Source organism: Crocodylus siamensis, chromosome 7 (assembly GCF_052110815.1).
Source record: "Crocodylus siamensis isolate JL-2025a chromosome 7, ASM5211081v1, whole genome shotgun sequence".
NCBI lineage: Eukaryota > Metazoa > Chordata > Crocodylia > Crocodylidae > Crocodylus > Crocodylus siamensis.
In genome coordinates, this window is record NC_143401.1 from 54,274,066 (window position 1) to 54,287,012 (window position 12,947).

The following is a 12,947-nucleotide window of genomic DNA, read 5'->3' on the forward strand; positions in this document are numbered from 1 at the left end:
GTTGGTTACTTCAGTATTCATGTGATGCCATACTTAGGAAGACTGAAGCAATGATGGTACATGTTCATGCTGTCCTTCTTATTCGGTGTTGTATTAATGGTAGAAAAAGAGGACTGGTAAAAGCTGCCTGTAGAGTCTGTTAACCTCTGGTAGGAGTCCAGAATGACTGCTAGAAATTAGCGAGGCCATCTCCTCTGAGGGACAGAGGAAGCTGGGTTTTCAACCATGGAAGTGAAGGAACAGAGCTGGCAATCCAGCCTGAGCCTTTTGGCACCATAGGGCACAGACTTCAGAGCTATCAGTTCAGTCTTTATTTAAAACCAATGCACTTTCTGCACACTTAGGCCCTAGCTTTACTGCTTTTACACTGAATACCTTACTTAGTAGGCAGGCCCACTAAAATCAGTAACTTACACAAGTGTAATAAATTACTACTTGGTGCAAAGGTGGGTGATGGAATAAGACCCTGTATCTCAAATGGGCCTGTTAGCTTGTAGTTAACTGGCCAGGTGGGACTGAATATATTAAACACATTCAACCTGTAAGATTTGAGTGTATTTTGCATATTTTCACCACATATTACATATAGCCATGCCATATATCTTTTATACATAAACTATATTTAATACCCCATCTTTGGGGCTTTTTGTAGAGGAGAAAGAAGAGAAAGAGAAGAGATCTGTGGTATCAGTATCCATAGGCCTTGCTTAAACATATGTCTCCTTCCCATTCTTCCCATGCATTCAGGTACTTTTTTCTCAGCACATTCTTCCATTCATCCTCTTACCCCTTTTCAGAGATCCTCCTACCTCACTCACAAAGGGGCTGGCCAGGAACCCCTCGCTCTTGGTCATTGTGGACCAACTGTTAGCCAGATGGCTTCTCACTATTAAGCCTACTTAGGGACTGTCATCCCAGGTATCACCTGCTCCAAGGTTCCTTGGCCAGGTCTGTTGCTGCTGCCTTGCTGATTTACAAGTTGATGGCTCTGAACTGTGGGTCAGCCTTGCTAACTATGGTGAGCTTATTGCTAACACATACTCTCTGTCCACCTCCACATTGAATGCCAAGCACCATGGCTAAAACCAAGAATTGGTTTCCTCAAACTGGCTGAAAACTCAATTGCCTTCTCTTTCAGCTGCCCTTTCCTTCAGATGCTGTAGGGGTATCCAAGCAGGAGGGGATGGTGGTGGGAAGTGGGGAAGTGAAAGTCTCTGTGCTTGTGTGCAAACTTTAAACAGAGCATGTTTCAGTGTCTGTGACCTGTTTCTTGTTGCATTGTTAAGATTTGGGGTTTAATGTGCCATTAACGCCAATTCCTGTGTTTGTCTCTCTCTCTCCCCTTCACCCTCTTGCATGTGCTGCGTGCGGCTGGTGTAACTGACCCAGGGACTAAAAGGGCAGCCTGGAGAAAAGGTGAGTCAGCTTTTTCCAGCTCATAATGTCATACCCTGACCCCTCACAGCTTCCCCTCTTAGCCATCTGAGACCCTTTCACTTCAAATCATGACAAAGTTAGACCTGTGCTTTTAAAGCCCTTTTTGTGCTTGAACCATACATTGCTCTGAATTGCCCTTTCCCGTCTTCCCTGACAATGTGAGTTTATGTCCTGAATTCTTTCCAGCCCACACAGTCTCCAATTCGTTGTTTACTATAATTTACTAACATCGTAAGTTCTAATTCAAGTGGTGGATGGGGACACTCAGTATTTCCATTAAGGCTATCCTGATTTTTCCACCATTAACTTCTTCACTGCTGACTGTTGTGCTTGGTTGGTTCTGGAAATGTGGTAAAAAAAATAGCTCTGTCTTAGTAGCTCCTAATTATTTGGTTTCCCCTAGCCACCTCTGGTCAGAGACCATGGCTTAACTGTTCCTTTCTAGAATTTAAAGCACATAGAAGAAAAGGGCCCGCTTCACACACCCCTAATGTTTGGCATCTCCTGATAGCCAGTCCACATCTTCTTATGCCAGCATGTGTTCATCTTGGGTTGATTTCAGATGCTAAAAATGATTGAATAGTTAACATATTAAAAATACTTTAAATGAGCTGCCCTGAAAAAGGTTCCATGCAAACAATGGATGATCTGTAGACAAACTTTGTTTTGTACAAGAATTTAAAAAAATCATAGCCTGTTGAGTCTTTGGGTGTTTCAGAAACTATGTATCAATTTTATATTTTATATTATAAAGCACAGTGGCATGTCAGTCATACACTTTGAAGTGCAACAAATCTTTGGTGGCCTCTATTTTTTGAAGAAAAGCTTTACTCTTTTTGTCATAATCCAAAAAGAATTCCTTCTATGAACGGCTTTGAACAAGGTTTCTTTACCTTCCTGTGATATGTCATTAAGCAGCTGCTTCACCCTTGCCCAGTTTCCCATTTTTACTCTTGATTTCCAAACTGTTTCTTCTTTTCTTTTTAGGTGAGGTAGCTAAAATATTTCCCCCAAATTCCCAGTTACTCTTCTGTTAGTTTTAGCAGAGAAAAACAGAACACAAAGTCCTTCTTCCTCTAGCCATGTGGTCCTTCTCTCTGTATTCATGTCTGATTTGAATGTTTCCAAGCTGACAGTGTTCACTCTTTTAAACAGAAGGTAACTTCCCTGGGGTCAAAGCTTTAAAACATTATTAATCTATCAAAGACTGTAGAGTAATACTTATGTGTTAACCTCACTTTTATCTGAGAAAGTTGCTATCCAGGTCTGGATTAGGCCTTTGCAGCTTAGGCCTATGAAAAAATATAACCAGAGAAAATATAACCATGACATTTCATGGGAGTGGGGCAAGGGCTTGGGAAGCGGATATGGCCAGAGTGTACCACATTCTAGTCACCCTGAGGTGGCTTAAATGACCCTTGGTGACTCTTTCAGCTGGGGTAAGCTGAAGAAACCCTGTAAAGTTCTAACTTGTGTTAGGACTTTACAGGGCTGAATGCATAGTATTTACTAAAGGCATGGTATTCACTGTATTTGTATGTGTGTAACATGTTGATTCAAAGAGTCATGACCAGTGATAGTTTGTCCAAATAAAGGAGAGGAACTTCTTACTGCTACCTGCTGGTGGCATTACTCTTTGGCTTCACATGATAGTGTCCTGTACTTCTGATGCTGAAGGTTTCTGGTTGTATCTGCTCTGTCATTTGTGTACATAAGTCAAAGTGCACAGCTTGATCACTTAAATGATCTGATTGTATAAAGCTGCATGTATACAAATTGAATCTGGATTCAGGCTCCTTGATAATATGACCCTAAATATCTAAAATTTGCATACAATTCACAATTAAATCCCTTTATTTTGCCTCCATGCCAGACGCAACTGATTGTAGAAATCATTTGTTACTAAAGGAGCCCACTGTTTGTGCTTCAGATTAAAGGAAGCACCCGAAGTTCTTGCAGCAGATGAAGTACCCTCAAGGGCTACAAGGCCTGTGTACGCCAGGGGGCCCAGGACCCAGAAACAATCCAGATCCCGGGTGGTGACAGTGCTTACCCTCAGGCTTGTGGGTGTGCTCCAGGAAGGGGGTCAGCTGGACATGAGGCACCTCCAGGGAGGTACTCCGAGCCTGGAAGGTGGTTGGCTCAACAGAGGAGTACCCCCTACTGGCTCTCCACATGTTTATTTTATTTATTAGGTATTTATTTCAGGGATTGTTTTCCTATACTGTACATCAAACTGCTTCCATCTGGAGTGATTTAGTTTAAATTAGACCTAAACTTCTGCATTTCGACCTGGTCACTAAATCTCATTTGACCCATTCAGAGAATCATAACCACTGGAGCCGAAAAAGAACAGGGGGTTACAATGTGTTCTCTCACCCTTTCCCTATTCTGCACTATAGAATATAGTCTCTAGGGTATGTTCAGAGCTGTGTTATCCAGTCAGTATTTTAATCTCTCCTATGGAGGTGCTTAACTGACCTTTGGAGAATACTCATATACTTAGTGATCTTGTTTCTTACTTTTACATAATACCTTTCATTCTAAAGACACCCAGAGCACTTTACTGGCTTTATAAAGACTGTATATATTAGGAATACAAGGGCCACTAAAGTATAGGGGAATATAGGGGCCACTAAAGTATAGATACATATGGAGAGAGGGGGATGTGACAGCTGTTTGAAGAGCACACAGCTATAGACTGGAACAGGAAGTGAAGATCACTATCATCAATAGAAATTGGCAAGGAAAATTTAGGGAAGCAGAATACACGTGTGCAAGTTGAAGTTTAGCCAGAACTCTCAGGCAAACACTTTTTGGCTCTGACATAAAGTATCACAAAGCATTTCATGTTCAGAAGAGATCAGGGTCTCTGTTATACACTTTATTTCAAAGAAAGTGTTTTATATTTCATGTATCTATAATTTTTTGCAGTCTAAGCTCCATTTTGCTGTATAAAACTGCATGCATTTAGCACACTATATTAATCATTTTCCAGACTAAAAGAAGGTGAAGCTTCATGCTGAACCAGAACAAGTGATTATAGAGGAAGAGATAAATGTGAGTTCCCTGGGCAGGAGGAAAGCATGAGTGCTTGCAGGCATTAAATGAGGTCTTCACTTTCTCTCTCAAGGCACTGAAGATGACACCAGTAACTCTTCAAGAGAGAGGGAGTGTTCAAAATGGCCACATTTCATGCACAGGTCAGGCCGAGTAGGTCTCCTATCCCACTGGGGAAGGGGGAGCCGAACAATCAACATTTAAATCCCAGTCTTTATAGAAAATAGTATGAATCATTTTTATATTAATCTCCTTTTTTAATTCTTTCTTCCTTCTCCTTATTATCTCACTCAACCACCTCTCTGTCCTGCTCTCTATGGATTCACTCTCTGCCATTATTTGACCTTGATCTAATTTTTTCCTCCTTTGCCTTCTTACAAGTTCTCTTACTTCTTTCTCCCTACTTCTCTCATTTTCTTCCATCCTCACCTTCCAATTCTTGCCCTTGTTAAACTCCCTTTTCTCAATCTCTTCTGCCTCTCTTTCTCTTTGTCTCCTTACAGGGAGCTCCAGGAGAAGCGGGCATGTCCATCATTGGGCCCCGAGGGCCTCCTGTAAGTTATTTGTGCTCTATTTTTGAAAGGTACAGGATGTGGGTGAATTACAGAAAAAAACTTAGGAGGGGCAGCAAGTCACCAGCCTCATTCTGAGAGACTCAGTAACATGACATTGTGGTTTCCACATCTTGGCAGGTTTGCTTGTATAAAAATATTATATACTAAATATAATAAAATTACAGCTTGTAGTGCTAGAACAAGTGAGCACAGAATACTTTAAAAGGAAAACATATTGGGATCCCCAGCGGTTTTCTCTGCTGTATTTAAAAGGAAGATTCCTCCTTTTTGGCAGCAGAAATGACCCCAGCCTTGGTGGCAGACATCCTTTGCTTTGGGGGAAGCATGTCTTTTTTGGCAACATGTTCTTTGCCTTCAGTCTTGTTGACAGGTGGCATTTCTTCAGCTTTACAGAATGTGCCTGAGGTTGGGGCTGGGCAAATGGCTGCTGGAGCTGGCAAAAAAAATGGATCACTTTGAATTTTTTAACCCGATGGTATAGGCCCAAATTTGTTTCTCAAGTGGGTTAAGAAATGACAAATGCTATTTTTTTATTAATGCAGATCTGGAGTTTCTCTTGAAAAGTTCAGTAAACAGCTCACCTAGTTTTATCTTGAGGCTTCTTTTGCCAGTGTAAATTAGGTGGAGGCTGTGACAAAGCTATGCCCCCGTGATAGACCTCAGTGCTGCAAACAGTTCCACACAGATCCAGAGGTACGTCTACCTAAAACAGCTTGCAGGATTAAGGTCTTCATGTCCCAGAAAGCACCAAGGGTTAGCAAGAAGTGTCATGCATCCTGCCAGTCCTTCTTGAGCTGAAATTCACATATCAAGTACTCCCTAGCACAACAAATGCATGGTGTTGTCCAGAAATCTGCTAATTTATTTTCTTTACATCCATGCAAAACTAGTTTTCCATTTTACTTCTAGCAATGTTTGGCTACTGTTTAGATTTGTAACATGAGCATGCATTCATTTTGCTAGAGGTCCCTGCTTTAACTTCATGCTGTGGAAAAAAGTAAGGCATGTGTGGTCCCCATCTTTCAGGCCCAGAGCATGGTTGCCCCTCTAGCAGCAATTTCAAAAAGCATTTTTCACCTATAAGGAAATTAAATTTGAAATCAATCTTCATAAAGACGTTACTGAGCCTTACACCATGCGTATTAGCCAAGATAGCCAGTATGTGCCAAATATTCACTCTACAGATTTGCTATATTTTTGCTGCTCTACAGAATACTGCCCCTACAGATTTTATTACTGCTTTATTCCAGTCAAGAGTCCCAGGTCAATCCATTCTGATGCACTGAGATTTCCATAGCAGCATGAGAAAAAGAGGTTTGATTCTCCTTCCTCAAGGGTAACTTCCTCTTTTGAATAACCTCTGTGAAGAGTAGTGTCCTTGACCTGGAGAGAGGGTGGGGACCTAGTGAACTTTCATTTCACAGCTAGCAGGTTGAGGTCAGGTGAAAGAGATATAGGCAGCTTGAACTGTCAGCTGCATCTGGCTTTCCAATTACTTTCTAAAAGTCCCATGGTAAGTGTTCCTAATCAGAAACAGCTTAGTTTGTTCCCTGGGCCACCTAGCCTCCACTCTCTGCAGTTTGATAAATGACAAAACCAAACAAGGAAACAAATGCAAAAATGTTGGGCTCTTCACAAGACAATGATTTTTATATTAATGGCTGAAGTTTTCTAAAAAGCAGATAGTCTTTTATTGTTTGTGCTAAATTGCAAAAGTGCTTTAGCCAGAAGGTTTCTGATAGGTAGCTCCTGGCAACAGTAAAGGAGGACAACAGGATGTCAAGTAGGGAAAGAGGCCCTGCGATATAAAGTGGAACACATTTTTCATTAGACTGTGAACTGGAGCTGCTCTCTGACATTGGCAGAGATATTTTACTGTCACAATTCTTCTAGCCAAGAACAAGCAGTTGTCCCAAGTCTAGTCAAATGTTAGCCACATCTGTCTCTTGAACTCAAGTGCACACTTTTAATTTTCAATGGGAAGAGCTCAGCCTAAGCACTTCTGGAGACTATAAAAGGGTCTTCCAGAATAGTGGGGAATAGTGGACACAGGGGAAAGGAGGTTGCTGTTCAGAACTGATGTGCTTTGGCAGAGCTGTGCTGTGATCCAGGAGTGGAATTTCAAATGGTGTTGCAGAGCAGGGTCTGCACATTGACACAATGCCAGCACCCACAGAGGGAACTCAGTTCCTTAGTTTTGAATAAGTAACCAGCCTGAAGGTAGTGCAGGTGTCATGAGACTTGTAATTGGACATCACTTTTGTCAGCCCCTTTATTGTTGTAGTTTCTTCAGAGATAGGTACTGCCCTTTGCCTATAAGGCACATTGTTTCTATCCAGCACAATCTCAGTATGAGAACCATCAATGTGAGCACTCCTGCTGTATTTCATTAGCTGTCCTGCTATAGGAGGGAGTGATGGTTAGAGAAGGTGCAAGGCATAAAAGGAAGGAGACTTTATATGGCAAATTATATTTAAAATGGATGTTTGTTTACCATTGTTAAAATTCACCTCCTCTACCTCCAATGTGTATTGCAAAGATTATATGATTTCATGGGAAGCTGGATAAAAGGCAGGGCAGAGTGTCACCTTAGAAACCTTTCATAGAATCTGCTAAAGTAGTTTGCTGCCTATTAAAGTTCATGCCCCTCTAAACAAGATAGTTTCTAAGGCCATGCCTACACATGCACTTTAATGTGTACTAGCCTATTTTAATGTGCATTAAAACATGCTGTTTCACTGATGTGCACTAAAATAAGCTAATGCACCTTTTTGTAGTACCTCAGAATGGAGGTATTAGATTTAATGTGCATTACGTAAACCACATTAATGAACATGTAGACTTGCCCTAAGGTCCCACCCAGGCCTGCCTTCTGCCTGACTTTGTATTAACACAGCTAACTATCTCAGTGCTCATAGGGAGCTGGTGATAAGTATGAAGGATCAACTAATGCCAAAGGGAAATGAAGAAACAGTGGAGAGATAGGCCACTTTGGGAAGATCTGTAATGACAAACAGTTTCCAGATTTTCCTTTTGCAGGAAAGAGGAGGTCAATGTTTTCACATCCAGACTTTTCAGCTGCTTAATTTCTCTTCAAGCCTTCTGGCCAAAGAGAAGCATTATGTTGAGAGTGGCAAGAGCAGACACTCTCCATGATTTGGCAACTCTCAGGGCCATATACTTGATATGAACAATTGTTGAAGAAGACATGACAAAATAACATTTCTTGGAATCTTTAGTTGCTGATCTTTGTTTTGGCCTTTTATTGTTCAGTGTCTAGCCAAGGAGTAAAAAGGAACAGTTTATAGTTTACAAGAAAGGTAGCAAAGGCCAAATTGCACCATTTCCTTATTTCCTCCTCAATTCTTTTCTTAGCACCCTTTGTCCATGGGAGTGGTCCAAATAGGATCAAAATGCAGTGATTTATGAATGGGATCCCTTGATTCTCACCCTTTCAGAAATCACCAGTGAACGGATCTTTGAATTTATAACACATATTCTCCCCTGGTCATCAGCCAACAGAGCCAGGTGGTTTTATATGTATCCTGCAAAGGAACTATGACCAAGTTCAACTTAGCAAAGTTTTAAAAAACAGTGCAAATGATTCAGTCACGCTAGCACTGTGAATAAAAACACCATTGTTTGCTGCAATTTGAGACATTTTATAGTAGCTGGAGTTCTCTAGAGGTCTGCAGAAAAGATTTGGGGGCCCAATTCTATGTTGTACTAAGGCTCCATTATGTCACTCCAGAGGTGTAAAGGGGCTGCAAAGGGGTAGAAGCAGCCTTTGTGGAATATCCCAAGGTTGGGGGCTCCTTCTACTGCCAGAATGGCCCCCATCTGGTTTTCCTTCCAGTCTCCAGCACCTGTCAGGGTGAGCCAAGGATAGGAAGAGGTGAGGGCAGGCATTGCTTTGCTCAGGCTATTACCCATTTCCCATAGCCTTTTGGACCTAGTCTTACAAAGCTGCATGTTTCCTTACCAACTAATTGCTTGCTGCCGCGCTGATCTGTGTTGTTAAACATAGTGATGGAGGAATTAAGAGTGCTGAGATTCATTTGATTTCAGAAGTGCAGCACCAAAACCATTGTCTCTCCCTTATATTTTACTCCACCTTTTTCCCAACCCAACCAGATATCTTGTCTGATTTTCCAGGCCCCTCTTTCCTACTCTGAATACATCCCCAGCACCCAAAACCCTCCCCTTCAGTGAATCTTTGCTGCTTCTTCACTGAGAGAATCAAAGGGCAGTGACCTGGAAACAGTTGTATTCAAATGTTAAATGCTCAGGGACTTCCCCCCACCAATCAGCAGTGTCCAAAACACATTTCCCTCCCCAGATTAGAACCCAGAGAAGTCTCAAAACATGCAATATTTGACAAGAAAACTTAGCCCAGCAGAGAGGGTGAAGCCTACTGATATTTGCAAAAGATGGCTTTCAGGAAAGCTGCAACAACAGTATAGTAGAGGAGTAAAAAATAGAATTTATTTCATCCAGTTATTTCAGCCTCAAAGGGCTAATTTCAAGACCTGGCTGAAATTCAGTTCTTGATTTTTTCCCCCCAAAGCTTCACACACATTTAGCTAAATGAGGATTAAGCTGTCCTGTTAATAAAGAAAATGTATAGGAGGTCTATGGCCTAGAATTTGGTGTACTGAAAATTAGTAGTCAGAATGCTTTCATTATCTAATTGGTCCTAGGTTGTTGAACCTAAGATGAGTAATAGCAGATATGTCATAGTCCATTGGGCCAGTGACTGCTGCCATCTGTTAGGATTACGTCCTGGATTAGAGAGATAGAAGTTAACTATTGGAAAAGATGTAGGAGGGAGGGATTTATATTTAGAATACCCTGTTTATATTATACAAAATATCTTTTTTCTTTAGGTCCTGCTGAAGATTTATGCTCCAAAATATTCTTTGTGGTCAAAATTAATGCACTAGGGCCCCAGCCTGGAATGTGACTGTAGGATACAAACTATAATGATCTGCAGGATTTTGTGCAGCACCCAGTGCTAACACCTTGTACAACATAGCAAGAGGTTACCATCATGCATTTCTAGGACATGAACTCAAGCTCTTAAAAGCACTCCTGAGGGCCAGTTCTTGAGATAAGGGCACCCCTTTAATTAACTCAGAAACTTCAGACAAATAGCTGAGAGTCCAAACTAGATTACTTCCAGCACTGCCCTAGCCCTGCAAATAATGAAGGGGTGATTAGAGACTTCTCTGTTTTCCCAGTTGCCTTGTTCTTTTAAAACACTCTTGAATCTTGGGTGACTAGCCCAAGCACTGCAGTGATACCGCAGAGAGAGCAGGTTGTGGGGAATTAAATCAGGAAGCCTAAAATGAAGTGTTGTTGGGCAGAAACACTGTGTTACTCACACATTTATTTAAACTTCCCTGTCTCTGTTTTATTCTTCTCAGGGACAGCCTGGAACAAGAGGTTTTCCTGGATTTCCGGTAAGTGCAACTGCTTATATGCACAGTATTGCCAGCTAGCATCAGTACTGCTGCTTTATTTCTCAGCATTTCTATCCTAAACCAAGGACCCAACATGTCATTTAAAAGTTTTTTCCTGTTTCATTATTATTTTCTTTTCTCTTTAATGCTACCTGGAAAACACACACACACATACACATACTCAAAACCCTAAAGGATTTTTTTTAAACCCGATGTTAAAATAACATAGCTTAAGCCAGGTCTGTGTTGTAAAATACCACACAACGAAGAAAATCAACACAAAGTAAGTGAAATTTTAGCCTTAATGGACTTCAGTGTGATACTGCAATAATAGAGAGCCTCTCAGATTCATCCAGACCTCTGTGCAGTGTAGCACAGCTACTGACCTCACCAGGCAGAGAGTCCCAGCAGGGGGAGGGGGAAAGGATAAAGGCATGGATGGAATTTCTTCAGCAGGACCGTAAAGTTAAAGATATAGCTGTGACTTTACAGCTTTGCAAAGGGCAAGGTAACAAAAAATAAATCCTGGGAAGTATGAAAAAATCCCCATGTCCGTTCCATGCTTCCTGTTAAGGCAGTCTGGCCACACTACCCTCACTATCTACTCTGTTTCAAAACACTGCATTTACTATATATTAATTTATTCTGGAGATGTGAGAAGCTAAGATTACTTCTGCCACTCATACCCCTCTTCAAGTCAGCCCAGGCTCCAATGGGGAGACTGGAAATTGTCATTCAAGGGTAGGTTATGAAGCTGTACAGATCTTCAGGGGGTTACCTTAGACATGGAAAAAACCCCTCAAGAATCTACCATCATTGAGCCCACTAAGCTTTGTGCTGTAACTTTCTCTGGAAGTTAGTAAATACCAGAGAGCCACCCTCACTTTGGTAAGAGCAAAACACAGAAGAGAAGGGAGTCTCTTCTGTACTTGGTGGTTTTTGAGGTTTGAGCATCCTGACAGCAAACTCAGTGATATGACAAAGCTGACCCCATTCCAAGCACCAGGACCTTCTGGGTTGTCTTCTAAAGCTTTGTGGCACCTATAGCTTCAAGGTTATTTTTAATGTTCATTGTTTAGAATTAATGAGGTTTTTTTTCATTTTTGTCTAGCTGACATAGTGGTTTAAATTTTTTCAAAAATACAAAATGCTCTGTTTTCCGTTATATTTTTCCAACCACTTATATTCTTTGAACATTCATTCAACCAGTTTCCTAGTAGAATGCTACTTCCTGCCACAGCCAGGAGTCCTACCATCAGGATTACCCAAGGAAGCAGGGATAGCTTTCAGCAGATTAGGGAGCTTACTCTCCACATTTTGGTGATGGTGGGGAGAGAGGCGTTACGGAAAAGAGAAAGTGGAGTTACTCCTTTCATTACAGTAGATGTAGTCAATTTTTAAATTTAAAAAAAAGTTAAATGGCAAGAGACCTGGATGAAGTCAGATCTGTGCTCTGTTTCTGATGACTGAAGTATGAGGTTTAGTGTGGAGGAGGGCAATGTGGAGGAAGAGCCTGAAGAGATGTTAATGCTTTCAGGAAGCTGTAGAGAAGTACAGCGTGGATATTTTGGTGTCCAAAAACATTGAAAAAAGCATTATTATTTTCCTTCTTTGCCAATTTTTGTGCCCTCCCCCCATTGCCCTACTCCTGTCCCAGTCACTGGCTTCTCAGCAACCCTGCTAGTCCCATGGATTTCACACATTTGAACACAGCATTATACTTACCAACCTTTCCATTAAGGAGAACTATGAGGGACATTCAAAGCATGTCAAGGCCATGACCTGAGGAAAGGTGCTTTGTGCTCAAAAACTTGTCTAATATCTCCCTCAACTATACCGCTGGTCCAAGAAAAGATTTTGACAACCCCCTTCCTGCTCCCCTGCCTCTTACATATTCCCCATGTAGTCAGGCAAGCAACTCCTCTGGGGGCAAGAGAGGATATACATTAGCTATCCAGTATACCCAGTAAGACAGAGAGCAAGAGGCCAAGAGAAGGAGTCTCCTACAGGAACCCTCCACTGTGGCAGGCAATTTTATTTCCTTTGTCTTCCATTTCTTTCTTGTCCTTGTCTCCTCTGCCTTGAGTCTAAAGGGGTCCATTGTATAAAACTGCATCACATCCTTCCTTCACTGTTCTTTACATCCTGTATGATCTTCCTCACAACTAATTCTCTGTGGGCTCCCCAGTGAATTGATTTCCCATCACCTTTCTCTTTTTTTTCCAGGGCCCTATTGGTTTGGATGGCAAGCCAGTAAGTAAAACACTTCTTTCTCCCTACCTATGTCCCTTGAGTTGACTACCTGGACAGGAGAACTGCTACACAGTGAAAGTGTTCTTTTTTTAAAGATTTTTGTGAAGTCTGTGCACCTAAAGAAGGGTTTACAACATGAGTGTTGGCACTGGATATATGA

The 12,947-nt window shown here is 41.5% G+C and overlaps 1 protein-coding gene across 1 annotated transcript in view; it reads left to right on the forward strand.

Annotated features, from left to right (window-relative positions):
* The window catches only part of COL13A1 (collagen type XIII alpha 1 chain), a 119,720-nt gene that overhangs the window by 11,298 nt on the left and 95,475 nt on the right, over positions 1-12,947 (forward strand). The window contains exons 3-6 of the mRNA XM_090058244.1: positions 1,390-1,416; positions 5,001-5,051; positions 10,499-10,534; positions 12,761-12,787. Coding sequence (XP_089914370.1) covers positions 5,022-5,051; positions 10,499-10,534; positions 12,761-12,787 — 93 coding nt within the window. The 5' untranslated portion in view covers positions 1,390-1,416; positions 5,001-5,021. The remainder of the gene's footprint in view (positions 1-1,389; positions 1,417-5,000; positions 5,052-10,498; positions 10,535-12,760; positions 12,788-12,947) is intronic.